This window comes from Castanea sativa, chromosome 5, assembly GCF_040712315.1.
Source record: "Castanea sativa cultivar Marrone di Chiusa Pesio chromosome 5, ASM4071231v1".
NCBI lineage: Eukaryota > Viridiplantae > Streptophyta > Magnoliopsida > Fagales > Fagaceae > Castanea > Castanea sativa.
This window is the reverse complement of record NC_134017.1, coordinates 31,740,883-31,758,516: the sequence shown is the minus strand read 5'-3', so window position 1 is coordinate 31,758,516 and position 17,634 is coordinate 31,740,883. Positions and strand designations below refer to the sequence as shown.

At 34.4% G+C, this 17,634-nt stretch overlaps 1 protein-coding gene across 1 annotated transcript; it reads left to right on the top strand.

The window, feature by feature from the left end:
• The first annotated feature begins 2,624 nt into the window (after positions 1–2,624).
• LOC142636211 (Golgi SNAP receptor complex member 1-1) lies at positions 2,625–16,478 on the top strand. Its single transcript, XM_075810342.1, has 5 exons — positions 2,625–2,870; positions 6,076–6,315; positions 7,946–8,113; positions 15,576–15,689; positions 16,160–16,478. Exons 1-5 carry the CDS (start codon positions 2,832–2,834, stop codon positions 16,271–16,273), a joined length of 675 nt encoding a protein of 224 aa, XP_075666457.1. The 5' UTR covers positions 2,625–2,831; the 3' UTR covers positions 16,274–16,478.
• Positions 16,479–17,634: the final 1,156 nt, after the last annotated feature.

The following is a 17,634-nucleotide window of genomic DNA, read 5'->3' as shown; positions in this document are numbered from 1 at the left end:
TAAAATCCATTTGGAAGCAGGTCAGCTGGGGAGATAAAAGAAGGAAAAATTCTTATTAAAGGGGAGGAAGGTGCAACAAAGAGATGGTTGAGAAATATTAAGAGAAAAGTCTAGGGAAGAGAGAGAGAGAGAGAGAGACATAATTGCTCAAGTGGAAGAGAGATAATATTTTTTAGCTTTCTATGCCGCTCTTTGTATCTTAGGAGAGCAGTCTATATATCAAAGGATAGTCTTATCATCCTTCCTTTCTTCTTAATTAGTTGTTTATATCTCCCATTGTGGAAATTTTACAGAGAGGTGATGTGACAAGTATCTCAAAAATCCAGCTAGAAGCAGGTTAGCTGGGGAGTTGAGAGAATGAAAAATGCCTATAAAAGGGGAGGAGGGTGTAATAGAGAGGTGATTGAGAAATATTACGAGAAAAGTCTAGGGAAGAGAGAGAGAGAGAGAGGGAAAGAATTGCTCAAGTTGAAGAGAGATATGATTTTTTAGCTTTCTATGCCACTCTTTGTATCTCAAGAGAGCAGTTTGTATTTCAAAGGATAATCTTATCATCCTTCATTTGTTCTTAATTAGTTGTTTAGATCTCCCATTGTGAAAATTTTACCTTGTTTTTCTAATAAATAAATTGTGCAAGTCAGTTACTTAGTCATTGTAGCTAGCTATAGTGTTTGAGTTTTGATCCCCCATATATATTAAGGTTGTTTTTTGCATTCACTGTCATTATATTTTCTATAACGCTATGGAAACATTTAAAACTCTTTTTATTTTATTTTATTATTATTAGAGCTATCTAAAACTAAAAAAATTATGATTATATTACATTTTTAATATAATAAATTTTGATCTATATTAAATTTTTAGGTTGAATCGGGCTGGTTAAGGTTGAGTAGGTTGTTGCTCACCAATAATTATGTGTTCAACCATATGTCTTACTAGTTACTATGTTTGTTTGTTTATTATTTATTTATTTTATATAAATATATTTTATTTGCCAAATAATAAAGTTATGCTCCATTTGTTCCGTTATAAAATGTTTTGAAAATATTTTCAGTATTTTACTGTGTTTGTTTCATTGTAGAACACAGTCAACTTGAAATATTTTCCATTTGTAAAAATTAGTAACCAACAAAAATTGGTAAAATATTTCACAAAACACATAGAATGGCTCTCCCCCCATCTAATGGTTAAGGTCACTAATTTGGAGGATTGGGCAGTTGAAATGGTGGACTAGACAGTCGATTTGGTGGCTGGAGCCATTGATGGTGGCTAGGAGGCATCAATTTTAGTGTTTAATTTCAATTAAAAATTTTATGTCAAACCAAACTTTGAAAATATTACCATGTAAAATGTTTTGGTTTGAATGGAAATGATTTTACTTGTGGAGTTTGGAGACAAACTCTCAAAATGAAAATGATTCAGTGTTGTAAAAGAAATAAATCTTAATGCTTAACACAGAAGAAGCTATTAGTTGTGGATTCACAATTTTATTGTACATTATATCCCAAAACTTAGGAGTGTCCATAGGCCAGGTTGGTTTGGTTTTGGTATTCAACCTGAACCCTACTCGCCCACACAAGGTGGCAGGCGGAGAGACCTGCCGCCGATCACCAACACCAACGAGTCAAGTTAGTTTTGAGTGAGTTTTCACCTAATTTGGTTGAGATTTTGCAGGATCTAGCGAGATTTAGTTGCCACTTGTTTAGGTAATTGGTTGGGTTGGTTTGATCATATTTTGAAGGGGAGAAACCGAGACTCAACCAGTTGGAATTGGGTTTTGAAGGCTAGTTCGGTTTCGGCTTCGGTCGGGGCAAGTCCTTCGAGTGGGTTGGGTTCTCGTTCTTGGTTGTGTTGGATAGCTACACCAAAACTAGTTGGACACATCACACATTAAGGATGTGTGTTGGTAGAGTGGACTTTAGGGAGGATGGAAAAAAAAGAGAGAAAATGAGGAGAAAAATCTTTTTGGAGAGTGTTTGGTTGAGAGAGGGAGAGAGGAAAATAATGGTGGGATCCGTGTTTTTTTTCTCCAAGCTCACCAAAAAGTTTTTTCTCTAAAATGGGGAGAAAACTAAGTGGGAGGAGGAGAGAGTTTGATAGATATATGACAAAAATGCTCATTTACATTTGCACATGAGCTTAGTCCAATACGTTGCTTTTTTTTTTTTTGGTTAAGTTTGGACGTTGGCTTCTTCCTTCTTTTCTTTTTTCTTGGACGTCAACTTTTTTTTTTTTCTCTTGGGGGCAGGTTTTGTCCAACATTGCTTTTCTCTTTTTATTTTTTATTTTGTTTTCTTTTGTGTGCTTTTTTTTTTTGGTGTTTAGATGTGATTTTTATTTTTTAATAAATTTGGGTGATTGAATTTTTTTTTTGTCATTTTTTTTAGGTGGGGCATCATTTTTAATAAGAGTATACAAGTAAATTTGCACAAACTCAAAATTTTCATCCTTTACTTTTTTACTCCCAACCAACCAAATAAACCAACCAAATAAAAAGAAGAGAAAGTAAAATATTTTACGTCCTCCAATCCTTCGACCAAACGCACCTTGGAGCATAGAAAAGTACAACAACAAAGAAGCGTGTGTTGGCAAGCTGAAAAGATAAGAATCGCATCCAATCACGCGCTCTCCCTGAAATGTATTAAAGAGCACGCAATCGCAATTTGGTAAAAAGCCAGAATAATAAATAACAAAAAAAATAGGCCCAAAACGAGTTGGCCAAATTGCCGTTGAGGAAAGTAGACTATCTGTCCTCGTCGCCAAACAAACAAGAAAGCAATTCCAAATCGAAATCTCTCTGAACAAGGAAGTTCCAGATTGTTTGAAGAACGATGGAAGTGCCGAGCTCATGGGACGCCCTTCGAAAACAGGTTCTTGTTCTTATTCTTCCCCTCCTTTGATTTCTGTTTGTTTGCGGAGAAAAGTCTGGGAATCGGGATGAGAAATCCGTTGTTAGATATAGATCATTTTGGTTGATAAACGGATTTGTGTTGTTTTTGAAAAGAAATCTGTATGTTATTAATAATAATAATAATAATAATAATAATTTGCTGAGATTGATGCATGCGCATATATATATATATATATATATATATATATATATATATATATATATATATTTTGGTGTAGTAGAGTAGAGGTAGAGTTGGGAATAATTGGTGTATGGATTTAAAAGCAATCTTTATCACACAACTTAGGAAATGCATTTGTTTTGTGGAAGCAGTGCCAGTAATTAATTGAGAAACATCCAGTATACACACACACTAACTATACACAGCAAGTGTTGTTAGAATTCTAGCAAAAAAAGAAGTAGAATGGCCACTTAGAAGTAGAACAGAACAGCCATCTGATCCGATCCGATCCGATCAGAGCAGATCAGATCAGACTTCTGAGGGAGGGCGATTATTACATTACGCTCTCTCCTCTCCACATATATAATTCCCCAAATATCCACATTTCCACTGTCCAACGCTCCATCCCATCAAGGCCAAAACGCCTCACCCTAACACCATACAGCCAATATCATTCATATGCAATAGAGTAACAAGTGATCTACATATACATATTCATAGCTTTGCTTACACATGCCATGCTTGCCCTTAGTAGCATTTTTTTTTTCTTGGTCTGCTTCCTTAGATAGGATCCTCACTAGAGACAATCTTCAGAATAGACCAATTATATGTGCTGCGCAAAAGGTGTGGGGAGTCTGTGGTCCATGGTTTTTGGTTTGTTTGCTATTCATTGGGTTATGCTGCATAAGGTTATTGAGATGTTCAATTGCTGGCCAGGTAAGTCGGCCTCAGGAGGTTTGTGCCACATTCTCTGTGTTGGTGTATTTGGCAGAAACGAAATGCTAGATTTTTTTTTTTTGATTAGTAACATAAATTTTTTTTATTAAAAAGAACACAGCCCAAAACAAGATTATAGTAAAGTGAAGATAATCAATTGAACTTGGAACAATAAAATGTTAATTTTTACATTTTAGGCTCACAGAGCTCAAGGAATATTCAGATCTAAAATTTCATAAAGATAAGAAAAGACTACTACGACAGCTCAAAAGAGGCTATGTGAAATATGAAGTGGGAGGATGTTAATCATGTGAGATTTTGGCATGATAAGTCACCAAACTTTGAAATGGATATACCCAAAGCTGTACTCAACTGCCGCTGATAAAGAGGCCTCAGTTAACTCTGATTTAGAAAGCCAAACTGGAGGCCATGATCATGGAGCATTAGAAAGGGCTCTAATTGCATGAGATGGAAGTCAAATTGCAATGTTAAGTTTAGTTTCCCCTCTATGAAGGCATTGAGAGGCCCTAATGATGTGACTTGGCCTTGGAATAGTGTTTGGTGCACTAAGGCTCTAAAAAGAGTTGCATTCTTTGTGTAGACAACCACTTGGGGAAGATTTTAACATGTCATAATTTCATGAGGATGGTAATTATTTTTTTTTATTGGTAAATTACACACGCACCTGGTGGGTCTTGAACCCATGACCTCACTTGCTCATCCTCTACCTAGGATTTACAAGGGGAGGAGCCTCTAGTTGAGCTAGAGCTCATTGGCCATGAGGAGGGTAATTACTATGGTATATTGGTGACTTGGTGTTGCATGTGTAGGAAGTGTTGAGACCATGGACCATTTGTTTTTGCATTGTGACATAGCGTATGAAATGGTCTTCCATTTTCTCTGTACTTGGGATTCATTGGGGGTTTTACCAAGAGCATGATCTATTATGTGGAAGGAGGAATTTTTCTGGTAAACACTTCCTTTGTTTGGAATTTAACTCCATATGTGCCTTTTATGGACATTGTGGAGAGAGGAATCATTGAACTTTTCAAAATGTATAAGCTTTTGTTGTTTGGCTGAAGTCTTTTTCATAAGATCATCACTTGAATGGTTTCATGTGCTGAGCTGTGTGCTGGGTACTAGCGAGATGAATTTAGTTGTAGAATTCATTGATTTTCTTTCTTTTTGTTTGTAAATATCTTTCTTTCTACTTTTTAGGGATACTTCGTGAATACTTCCAATATAATTGATGTAGATTCTTTTCATTAATACAACTTATTAGGGGGGGAAAAAACTCAAATGCTATTTATTTTACATATAACAAGTAAAATGTTATTTACCCTAGAATCCTAGCCTTTAGTAACCCCAAAATCCTAACCATTCATTTTACACATAACAATTAATTTCTAACCATCTAATTTCATAAAAAATCACATGCTAGTCACATGACCTTACATAATAATAAATAAAACATGACTCAGAGTTAGTGAAATAAAAGACTAGTCTTGTAATAGCTACATGCTAGACAAAATGGACTAAATGGGCGTTCTTTTCTTTGGCCTTAGGTGCTCTTCAGCAAAGAGCATCAAGACAACATGGCTGCATTCCAGCCAAATGTTTAGAAAGAGGGTGGTTGGTGGGTAGATTGGCCAAACTCTTCACTCTTGTAAGAAAATTGAGCCATAAAGTGTGAGTAACTGATTCATGAACAATGTTTTTACTAAGAAGGCACACTTGTTGCATATCCATCATGATGAACCTTCTTCAGGATCGTTTCCATTCCTTTATTTTTTGTCACAAGTTTCCTGGAAGCTTGGAATTTTTTCTCCATGGAGGGATGGGCATTTTTTTGGTATCAACTTATCAAACATATGAAAGGCCTGCGAAAAGATGCCCTTTCATTAACCTAGATTGGTTCGCTAATTCTAATTTTACAATAATTTTAACTATGTCCCAAATCTTAGAAAATAAGGTAGATCAATGTATAGATTTTGAATTTGTTGGTGGAATTTCATGTCTCTGAACCTCTTTGGCTGAGTGTTTGTGTAATGATTTAGCTCTTATATCATTTTATACCTGAAAAATAGTAATTTAGTATTTTAGATTTGGTGTCAGATAGTCTGACCACATCATTCTAACAGTTTATGGCATTTAATATCTTTGCATGTCTTAAAAAGGGCATTCTTAATGGATTTTTTTTGCATACAATTTCTTTTCTTACTTAATTCTTGCTAGCTAGAAAATATCTTTCCTTTGATAAATAATTTATATATATCTATGATGGCAGGCTCGGAAACTTGAAGCTCAATTGGATGAGCAGATGAACTCATACCGTAGAGTGGTTTCTACGAAGGTCACTACGAAAAATGATACTTCAGAGAATGATCTTGAATCAGGGATAGACCGCCTGTTAAAACAGCTCCAGCAAGTAAATTCACAGATGCAAGCTTGGGTGTCATCAGGGGGATCAGAAATGGTTTCTCATACCTTGACTAGGCATCAAGAGATTCTTCAAGATCTCACTCAGGTATTGTGGCTTCTTAATTAATGTTTAGCAGCATTGTGCATAATGAATTTGAATCACACTTCATAGTATGGGACTTCTGCTCTTGAGTAATGGGTGTTGAAAATTTGTTGCCTTGCTTCAAAGAGGCATACAAGCATGTTAGGCCTACGCTGCCCATGTCTCATGAGCTCTCTTGCTCCTCTCCCCCCTTTTCTTTTCTCTTTCTTTTTTTTTTTTTTTGGTTGAAAAGTTAAGACCATGTTTTTAGTAGAATCAATGCAAATAACAAAGATCTGTTATTATCTTTCTTTCTATTTTATCTTTTAAGTGCTTTCTTTTGAATCAGCTCAGGGAGTAAATAGAGGGCTTTAAAGCTTCCCTCCTCACCAAAATTAACAATAAAAGAGGATTTGCTTAGGCATTTATTTAATATAAAAAGCAATAAATATGTATTAAAAGAGCACAAAAGGGTGACCCAATGCAATACATCAGACGTATTTAGGATAAACAGAAATATGCTAACATCTAAACTTTACAACTTTACATAATTCAACATAGAAAAAAAGGAAAATAATTTGTTGCAGCTATCCTTTGATAGCATTCTAAGAAACAGAAACTTGATGTCTTGAACTTCAATTTCTCACCTTTCAAATGTTGGAGAATTTCATTCAAGCCAAATACACCACATAAGAGGCAATGGCACAGCATTCCAGATCATAGCATTCTTGTGTTTCTTAAATCAACCTCTCTAGCAAGCTGATAAATTTATTACAGATAAGGCATTACTTACATGACACCAAAAAGAGAGTAAACAAAAAAAACCAATGATCTATTACTAGAAAGTAGGAGTATATAATTTAGTCTTACCTGTGTTTTTACACAAACAACACTAATCTACTATGGTTATATTTCTCTTCCATAAAATGTCAATTGTCATAAACTCATAATCTTTCACTTGCCAGACCCTGCTAGGGAAAAGACTATCCTTGCCTACTATCCTCAACACATTGTAATATGACCTACTGTGAATTCGTTTGTTTTAGGAGCCACTCATATCATCCTATCCTCTTCATTTGTTCTAACATTAGTTGCATACAACAATTTCAGGAATGAAAGAAGAAAGAGAAGAACTAAAAAATTCTTTGTTTTGAGTTTTCAACTATGGAATATGGATGACCATTTGCACCTTCTTAAATTTTATCCTGAAGTTTTTTTAATAGAAGATTTTTGTATCAGATTTTTTTGAGGATAAGTAATAAAAAGGAAATATCTTATACACATTATGTATACAAAAGATAGCCTAAAGAATTACAAAAAATAGAATTACAAACAAAATGAGAAGGGACTCGATGAAATCTATATTGGAGTGACTTTCAGAAGGACCCAAGATACAAGACCATTCAAATAATTATCTAATGAAAGATTACTTTAACTGAGCCACGGACATCTTTAAAAATGCAATGATTCTGATGCTGCTATTCTATATCATCATTCTTTTCGTTTTATTTTTGGTGTAATGGTCTTCGTTAGTTTTGCATTCTTATTTCTGTAAGTTGACTAATCAAAAAATTATTATTTCTATAAGTTGTATTGGTTACTAAGATTGAAACTATTAGACACCAATTTCTTGTTAGACATGATTGAAGTGCAGGAGTTTTATCGTCTCCGCTCCAGCCTCAGAGCTAAGCAAGAACATGCTTCACTCCTTGAGGATTTTAGAGAATTTGATCGGACAAGATTAGACTTAGAAGAGGGTGTTGGTTCTGCAGAGCAAGCCCTCCTAAAAGAGAATGCATCTGTTAGTCGAAGTACAGGACAGGTATGTTGAGTACAATAGTACCTTTTCTTCTTCTTCTTCTTGTGTGTTTGTGTCTCTGTGTCGAATTACAGGACAAGTATGTTTAGTACAATGGTACCTCTTCTTTTTCTCTTGACCATTGTTGGTTAAAGCATCAAGCATGCAGACCTTTTGGAGCCTAGGTGCAAGGTGTAAAACAGAGTGGCTGATTGAAGCACACATTTTTCAAATATAACGTGTAATACTTTCTAATTGCAAGATTCATAACATATATAATAAAAAAAAGGCTGATAACCTTAAAATAGGCCTATATGTTGCCTATTAGCTCAAGTAAATGTGCAACTACACGAAGTTTGTAAGGTCTGATTTTACAAATGACATTCTTAGGCAACATCTGCATGTTAAAGGAATGAATGATCACCTTTGGAGTTAAAAATGATATTCTTTTTTTCTATGTATGATTCGATGGCTGCATTAAGTGGTAATTCTTTTCTAATTTGGTGGAGTTCTGGAATTATGTGATTTTAGAAGATGTCATGTAACTTTACAAAAATTATTTTAACTTCTAAAAATTTTTATGTAGTAAATTTGAAAACAACAATCAATGGACAATATGATAATTACCTATTCATATAAAGTTAAACATAACATTTTACGTAATTCTTATGTACTTTATAAAAATATATAAATGTAATAGCTATGATTGTAATGAAACATATGGTTAAATCAAAGTATATCTGAAAGGAAAAGACCAAAAAGCACAAAAATAATAAATTATCCTTGTTTGTGTCGAATCTGTCGATTGATATGTAAATAAAAAATTGTCCGTGTAGCACAATGCCATAAGAATAGTATTTGTATTCCTTCAAAAAAAGAAAGAATAGTATTTGTTCAATAAATTGATGGTCCATGTGATTTATTCCAATATTGAACGGATAAATTTAATGACACGTTTTTTAGCCAAAAAAAGGAAAAAAAAAAAAGAAGAAAAAAAAGAGCCTAGGCATGCTTTGTGCTTTTTAAAAAAAAAAACACTAGAAAAGCATTCCTGAGATGTGCTTCATTAAATTAGCTTTGCTCCGGTCAAAGTGCACTTTTTAAACTGCTCTTGACATCAGAAGAGGTCTGGCAAGGTGGCTGATGGTTCCCTCATATTCTTCTGTTTATTTAGACCTTCTTGTTGCACCTTATGTATGCGCGGATGAGTCCTTGAATTAATATGCCTGCTACTTTACTTTTGAATTAATTTTGTATTTCTTTGTGTTTGTACTTCGGATGCTTCAATATGAACATGGGAAATGTATATGATATGATATGGATGTGGCAATACAGGAGTGATACACTAATTAATTCATATATGTTATTAGGTATATGTTAATTTTAGGTTTGTTATAAATAATTAGCTAGCATAAAAACGCCAAGAGTCTTGTACCTCAATTGGTTGGCTCCTCCTGGTGTTTTTAATGGAGACATCCAGGTTCAAATCCTCCCTCCCTCAACTATCAAATTATCAAAAAAATTTAGCTAGGATAAAAGAATTTAAAAGCAACAAAATATAGTATAGCTTCAATGTTTAACATTCATAGACATCAAAAAGTAACATCGAAAAGAAAAAAAGAATCCCTAATGATAATGTATTAATTTAAAAAAAAAATTCAAATATAACAGTAAGCACCAAAAAAGTTTATATATATATATATTAAACCAATATTCAAGCAATAATGGTTAGAAAATAAGCACATATTCAAAAGTGACTATATTTATGTTTAGTTTTATTAAATATCTTCAATACACTATAAATAAAAATCCATAGAATAAGTTCATAAAAAAAAAATCCATAAAATAACATCAATAAAATTTTCATTTAGAACCCCATTTATTATCGAGAAGATTTTATTTTGACCTTAGCTGTGTCCTGGCTGTATCGTATTGTGTTGCAAATTATCTAACTTATTTTATCGTTTAATTTATGGACATGTATCAAACATGTGTCTGGTTGTGTCTGAGCCATATCCATGTCTGATGTGTCAGACATGAGTACTTCTGCCCTTTTTAAGTTTCCATGCTTCTGAGATTTGCAATCATCAATATTCAAACCTCTCTCTCTCTCTCTCTCTCTCTTTTATAGTGGTACATAAAGGGTATGAGAAGTCATCTTTTTTTCTTTTGTATATTATTATTATTATTATTATTATTATTATTATTATTATTATTATTTTAATAATTCAATAGCCGGGGGGTGGGGGATTTGAACCCTGGATGTCTATTGAAAACACCAGGAGGTGCTAACTGTGAGCTACAAGACTAAGTGAATTTATCTGAAAATGTAAAATAAATGTGTGTTTCTATGTGATGTGCTTTTATCTTGAAGGGGGGGGAGGGGGTGAATCATATGGTTTTCGGTCTTCATTTCAACATGTAAACCTTGCACTTCATTTAATGTGCTGAAGGATGACTAAAGAGAAGGGTACAACAGTTCAAACTCAATATGATACACTATTTCTTTTTCTTTTTTGGGGAAATGACCTATTTCACAAGCTCTGTTTATCACTTACTGCTTATTTTGTGTGACATGAGACTAATTAACTGTCTGCCGGATTCTGGTATGTCGTGGCACTGTACAACATATCCACACCTGCAATGGTGGTGTTGGTGTCCTCATGATAAGGGGAAGAATAAATTACAGTATCAATTGTTAAAGAGTCATCACTAACATTTGGAGTGGATGTTATGTAGGCTCTACAAAGACTGTGTGGGAGTTTGGAAGGTGAGGAGAGGATCAGGGGAGGGGATTATAATAAGATTAGTGATAATAAAGTGAGATAATTGATAAGAGTTTCTTTATAAATTGTTAAAAAGATAATAAATTTTAAGGGTTAAAAGGGAAGTGCATAAGAAAATTTGTTCAACAATTATTCTTCTCTTCAAATTGCTCTAATTTGAGGGAATTGAAGAAAGAGGCTTTGAGGGACACAGTATCCCCTCCAATTTGCCTAAAATGCCCCCTCCCCCCCTTCACCCCAACAGACACTTATTCGCACAAAAGAACCCTCTCCTCTTCTCTCCCCCTATTAATGGTTAGTATCTTTGGAAGGAATAAACCAACTTCCTTGGAAAGAAATTATGGCCAATTACTAGGGACCTAACACTGACATGGGTTTTACAATGAATTTGGATTGCCTGTGCTATGTGGTTCTAATTACCTGCTATGATGGGTACTGCATGAGTACATTATCATAGTATTTTCTCATACTCTTTCGGTACCTATAAGGGTTTTTAGCTCTTTTCCTTGGGTGGATTCAAATAGTTTCTTAATTTCATTCCTATATACATTCTTTAGCATTTTCTAGATAAATTTTACAACATTGATCTTGATCTGGAGGACCTTGCAACCTTAGACTTATTGAAGTCAATGAAGATTTTAAATTTGATTAATTTTCACATCCATCCACACATACATGCTTGCGTGCACACCCACACACACATATATGGGTGATAACCTTGGGTGGATTCAAATAGTGTACTTGGTTTCATTCTTGCCTATATTATACATTAGTTCTTGTAAGTGACATCTACTTGACAATTTTTTACTAGAGCAGTGATCTTGATTTGGTGAACCTTGTAAGCTTAGACTTATTGAAGCCCAATGAAGATTTTAAATTTGATTCATTTTCATATAAATCTTGATGAAATATATAGTTTGTAAGATGGATGATAGCCGTCTCTCTTGCTCTCTTGATGTGTGTTTCTTCTTGGTATTGTAGGTTGTAACATTTCACCCTAGTACATAGGGAGTGTACGTGGGTCAAATATAGAAATTACAAGAATCAAGAAAATCAAAGATAGAAGAGAATGATTGGTTTCGCAAGGTAGATAAACCAATCCAAAAAAGTTATAAAGAAAAATAACTTGAGGTCAGGAATGGATCTCTCAGAATCTTTAAAACACTTATTGTTTCTTTCCCTCCAAAGACACCACGTTAAACAATGGGGAACAATTATCCATATATGACTATTTCGATGATGACCAAATCGGCCTTGCCAGGAAGCAAGGAGCCCCACAACTGACTTAGGCATAACCCCAACTTACTCCAAATAAACCCAAAACCATATACAACAAATCCATAGCAACTGGACAATGAAGGAAAAAATGGCCAATTGATTCACCATTACACTTGCACGTATAACATCAATCTAATATCCAAACCTTCATTTTTCGTAAATTTTCAATCGTCAAGCATTACTCCAAAGTAGTAGTCTAGACAAAGAAAGCCACTTGAGAAAGGATCCTTTGCTTCCAAATGCTTTTCCAAGGAAAACAACAATCATTAGAGTCCACTAGAAGACTAATAATCTCGGATATTTTTTTTGTACCTAAGCAAAAGGGGGTGGGGGGGGGGGGGGGTTAGTTACATTGGCATTAAGTTTAAATAGTGAAGGGAACTTATCAATGATGCATAAATGGATTGATTATTGTTTGGGTCAAATTAATCTGCATTACCTAATTTTTAATCTCTAGTATGAACTCAAAAGAGAATTTTAAAAAGGAATGTGGTAGAGACCTTAGGATATGGACACTTGGAATCAAGATCAAATTGTTCATTGGATTTCATAGATACAGGTTGAGCTTTTACTATTTTTTACAGGGATTAGGTTTAGATAATTTGAGATGGGTGGAAATTAACCATGGTTTCCGTGGGTCACTCATCTTTGTAGAGGGCAAAAGTATCAAAGATTTGAGAAAGTGTACTGACTTTCTTCCATTATTTATAGGGTACAATGTAAGGATTCCCTTCCAACTCATTTCTAATGACACCGCTCAATTTCCAATTGCTTAAATCATATTCCCTATACTTTATAAATGATTTAATGTTGCCCTTTGTTTCATATGCCTTTAGCCAATTGCTAGAGAAAGTGTTTTGGTAGCTTATATATCAATGAACATGACATGTGATTGAAAAAAAAAAAAAATTCTACACATGGAATTATCTTCTGTATCTAAAATAACTATTTAAGAATAAAATCATATATTGAATTATTCTTGATACAAAAGATAAATGTATAAAACAATTTTGTCTAGTTGTGTCATATACTCATTGAAACATTAAGAATGACGTGCCAAAATTCTGTTAGCAATTATAAATGGTATAGTGGACGGAAGGGGTGTAAACAAATATTGAAGCATGGGTGGCAAGGTTAAAACAATTTAAAACTTAAAGAGGGTGTGATTAGAAAAGGTTAAAGGCTCAAAGTTTTAGGAGTGTATTTACATTTTTCTCATTCTCTGTTGTAAATAGAGATAAGGAGAGATTTGGTGGCCCACCTAGTGTGATGGTAGGAAATTTTATTATAATGGAACAACTACTGTAGATGTCAAGTTTCAGTTGAATTATTGTACTAGCTATATGAAGCTGGTGGAGGACTAATATAGAATTTCAGTTAAGCCTCTGTTTGATTCAATGGTTGTTTACAGAGAATGCTTTTCACCTTTTTTGGTGTTTGATGTGGTGGAAAACCTTCGTCAGCAGAAAATAACCCAAGAGAGGTGGAACATTCCTTTGTGTCCTCACCCCTTGTATTCTTTTGTGCAGTCTCCACTGCCACAAATGTTGCTGCTACAACCATTATTGCCAGTGCCACCACGACCACCACCATTACTGTGTTAGGAACGCACAAGAAATAAAAAAAGAAGAAGATAATACCATAAAATTAGGGGAAGTCCCGATTGATGCTCCAAGGGAGCCAATCACTACCTCCCTCACTGAATAGATTGCTGATTAGCACTCCCTAGGCAGAATGATACAGAACTGCTGTTGGCAGCTCTCTCTTATGCCCATGATTTGGCAGGCAAGAGCCCAGATGGATGTGATTACAAGAGTTGCACATGATTAGGTTAGTTAGTTACTAGGGTTGAGAAGCACATTTATCACATTAATCATGTGTAAATTCTTATGAGCACATGTTAAATTAGTAAGCCAATGATAATGAGCCATGTAGGCCAATAAAAATAAGGCAAATTATGTGTATTAGGTGCTTGTAACTCTTGCTTGGATCATGGAATGAAGAATACTTTTTTGTGTGCTTAAACTTGTGACTAGTCTTGCTTGGAGATAGAGTCTTTGTCAAAGTAGTCTCAAATGGAGAAGGTAACTCTCGCGAAGAAGTTACATTCACTCATCTTATTCATGCATCCATTCTTAGAATCCATCCTCCATCAACCTCCTACTTGCTTTCCAAAACCCTAATTGCATAATCATCACATCCGAGTTCCTTTCTCTTAAGGATTACCTCACCATTCACCCATATTACACAAATACATGTCCTACTTGAAACTCTAAGGGTCCTAATCTCTAACCCTAGTCTTTAACCTACCACAATCTTACATCAAGCTCCAATTCCATCTCAATCCCAAGCCATACCTGAAACCCCAAGGTCCTCAAAACCTCAATTTCCATCTTTCCATATCAAGATTCCACTTTAATCTCCTCAAGAACACCAACCCGCATTGTGTTCTTATCATACTGTGATGGTGCCACCATCAAAGCCAAACCACCTCAGGTGCTACCACCACGTACATAAAATAGACTAAATAGTGAGCTAAATGACAGAAATGTTCTTGTAATCATTCTTAGAGTCAAAACCAAACAATTCATTTCCGAGAAGATGTCTTCTGGTTCCCAATGAAAATATTTTCTGCTGGAAAAAATGGAGTGCAAATATACAAAGTAGGTTGAGGCAGCGGAATATGTCATGATAGCCTGTTATTAAATAGTGGATATGACCGTATTTACAGTTGGATGGTGAAGAAATATTTATAAAAACCAAGTTGGTAGGATTCAATGTTTTCCAGTCCTTTCTGAGTTGAGTGGAGGTCACTTCTGTAAACATTACACTGCACTCAAGTAGTTATGAAATTATTAGTGACATTGTAAATGTGACTCTGACTGATGTGTTTCCTACAAGAAAATCTAACCGTGTTTACCTATATACATAGGAGGGAAAACAAAACCCTAAGGGTATTTATGTAAATATAACTGGTCCCTTCATCAATTTGGGAAAACCCACCTTGTCCTCAGGTCACTAATTTTCCAACCTGTCCCTTCATTAGGTTGGGAAAAACCCACCCCATTTGGCAGAAGTGAGGTGAAGACCCTGCTGGTGACGAATTGATTTGGATTTCTATTTGGAAAGAAAAGATGGAACCCTTGCCATTTCTAGAAAACAGAAACGGGAGTACTTGGTAATATCTATAGCAGTTTTCTATGCTCAGATGATTGTCTATCCATTTTCATGTTTTTCTTCTATGTGTATTATGTATTCAACATGTTTAGGAAGCTTTCTCTATAGAATCTTTTTTATTTATGATAATTAACAGATATCAAGATCTGTTAATTTTTACAAAAATGGAACTTCCCCCCCCCCCAAAAAAAAAGAAGAGAGAAGAAAAGAAAAGGACTTTACCTGCTCTTCTTATCATGTTGCAGATGGATTCTGTGATTTCACATGCTCAAGCAACACTAGGTGCACTAGTCCTCCAACGCTCAACTTTTGGTGGCATCAATTCAAAGCTCAGCAATGTTAGCAGCCGCCTCCCAACGGTATAAAGATTTTCCTGATGTGGTTATTGATACTCCATTATTTTCTATTCATGAAATAAAATCATAAAACTCATCTAGGAGGTCTAGGTGGCTCATGAAATTTAATTGTTGTGCTTTAGGTAGTGCAATGAACCATGAATAATAAGTTAATATGCATAGGATTGGGTAATTGCAAAAAAATAAAACCTCCACTATGGATCTTAAATCTTAATAAATGACTTGGAGACTGGAAGCTTTTATCATGTGCAGCGGAAGTAAATAAAAAACTTATTTCACAAATCTAAAATATAACTGGATTATACTTTTGAAGGACAATGAGTTACATTTTGGGATAATTTCATTTCCATGGGATGTTCAACTTCTCCATCAGCTTCGGATCAACATCACATAGAACAAAGAACAATGGAAAAAAATTGAATTGTTTGAACTCGATTGGTTGATTGACATACTACGTTGACTTGATTGTGCAGGTTAATACCATTCTCTCAGCAATAAAGAGGAAAAAGTCTATGGATACAATTATACTTTCACTCGTTGCATCCGTGTGCACGTTTGTCATTTTTATCTACTGGTTGACCAAGTGAGGATGTATATTGTTTTTCAGGCTGACGTTTGTGAAAATGTTGTATACTTATTTTGATGCTTTTCATCGGGGTAAAGAGGCCGTATTATGTTTTTGACGGTGACATTCTTTTTGTGGATAGTGCATTATATTCTCTCAGTTACAGAATGCAATGAATAGTAAAGTTCAAACCTTGCAGCTTACACAGGCTACAATCACTTGCATTACGAGTTTGGAGCTAAAATAAAATTGATGTTGCTGTTACTATACTTGGTATATTGGCAAATGCTATCGAAAGTTTGTAATATAATAGCTCATTTTAAATTGAGATTGTCGTCATATTACCATGATCTAATGGAGATCATGAGTATCTTGGTATTTTTAATAGAAACATCAAAGTTCAAATCATCCCACTCCTAGCTATCAATTTATTAAAAAAAGATAAATGGACTATGGGTTGAGCACGTATAATGTAACAGTACTCTCAAACTGAAGCCACCTAAAATTTAATGATAATAATTGTAATATTGTATTGTTATAAATTTTTTTTTTTTTTTTTTGGGCTAAATTTCAAAACTCGCCTTCTAAGTTTTATTATCTTTCATTTCAGTTCTCTAAGTTTGTCATCTGTCATTGAAGTTCTCTAAGTTTCAAAACACTTCAATTTAGACTTTTGATATCTTGTCATCAACTCCTGTTTTTAAATTACCAAAATTACGTCATTTTGCCCTTAATTAAAAATTTAATTTTTAATTTATTATTTATTTCCTGAAAACATTAATTAACAAAATTTAGAAATTAAAAACAAAAACCTATTCGGTAAACCCACCCTCAACGTAAAAAAAAAAAAAAAAGAAAAAAAAAAGAAGAAAACCCACCCCCAAAATCACACCCTAGCTCGAAAATTGAGAGAAGAAGGGTGAGAAGTAGATCGAGATTGAGATTGAGTTATATAACTCCTCCATAAACGACAACTACCATAGGATCCATGGTGAAGCTCCCACTCATGAAATTGTCTAGAAACTTGCCTGTGATGATGAGTTTGGCAATGAGTTCCACTCCACTGACATTATCTACAAGAAAGCCGTTGGTGAAGGGATAGCAAAGGTGAAGCCTTTTATGGAATTGAATTCTTAAATATGTTACTATCTCATAGTGCTTAATGGGTTCTAACTAGCAAAGATTGGGAATGGTTTTTTTTTTTTTAAAGATTTTACGGGGAGGGTGGGTTTACTGAATAGGTTTTTGTTTTTAATTTTTGGATTTTTTTAATTAATGTTTTTAGGAATAAATAATAAAATTGATGATGCGAAGAAAATTAGTAGGCTGGATGCTTCGGACTTGAAAGGACTACTGGCTGTCTTGATGGCTTGAAAAAGGAAA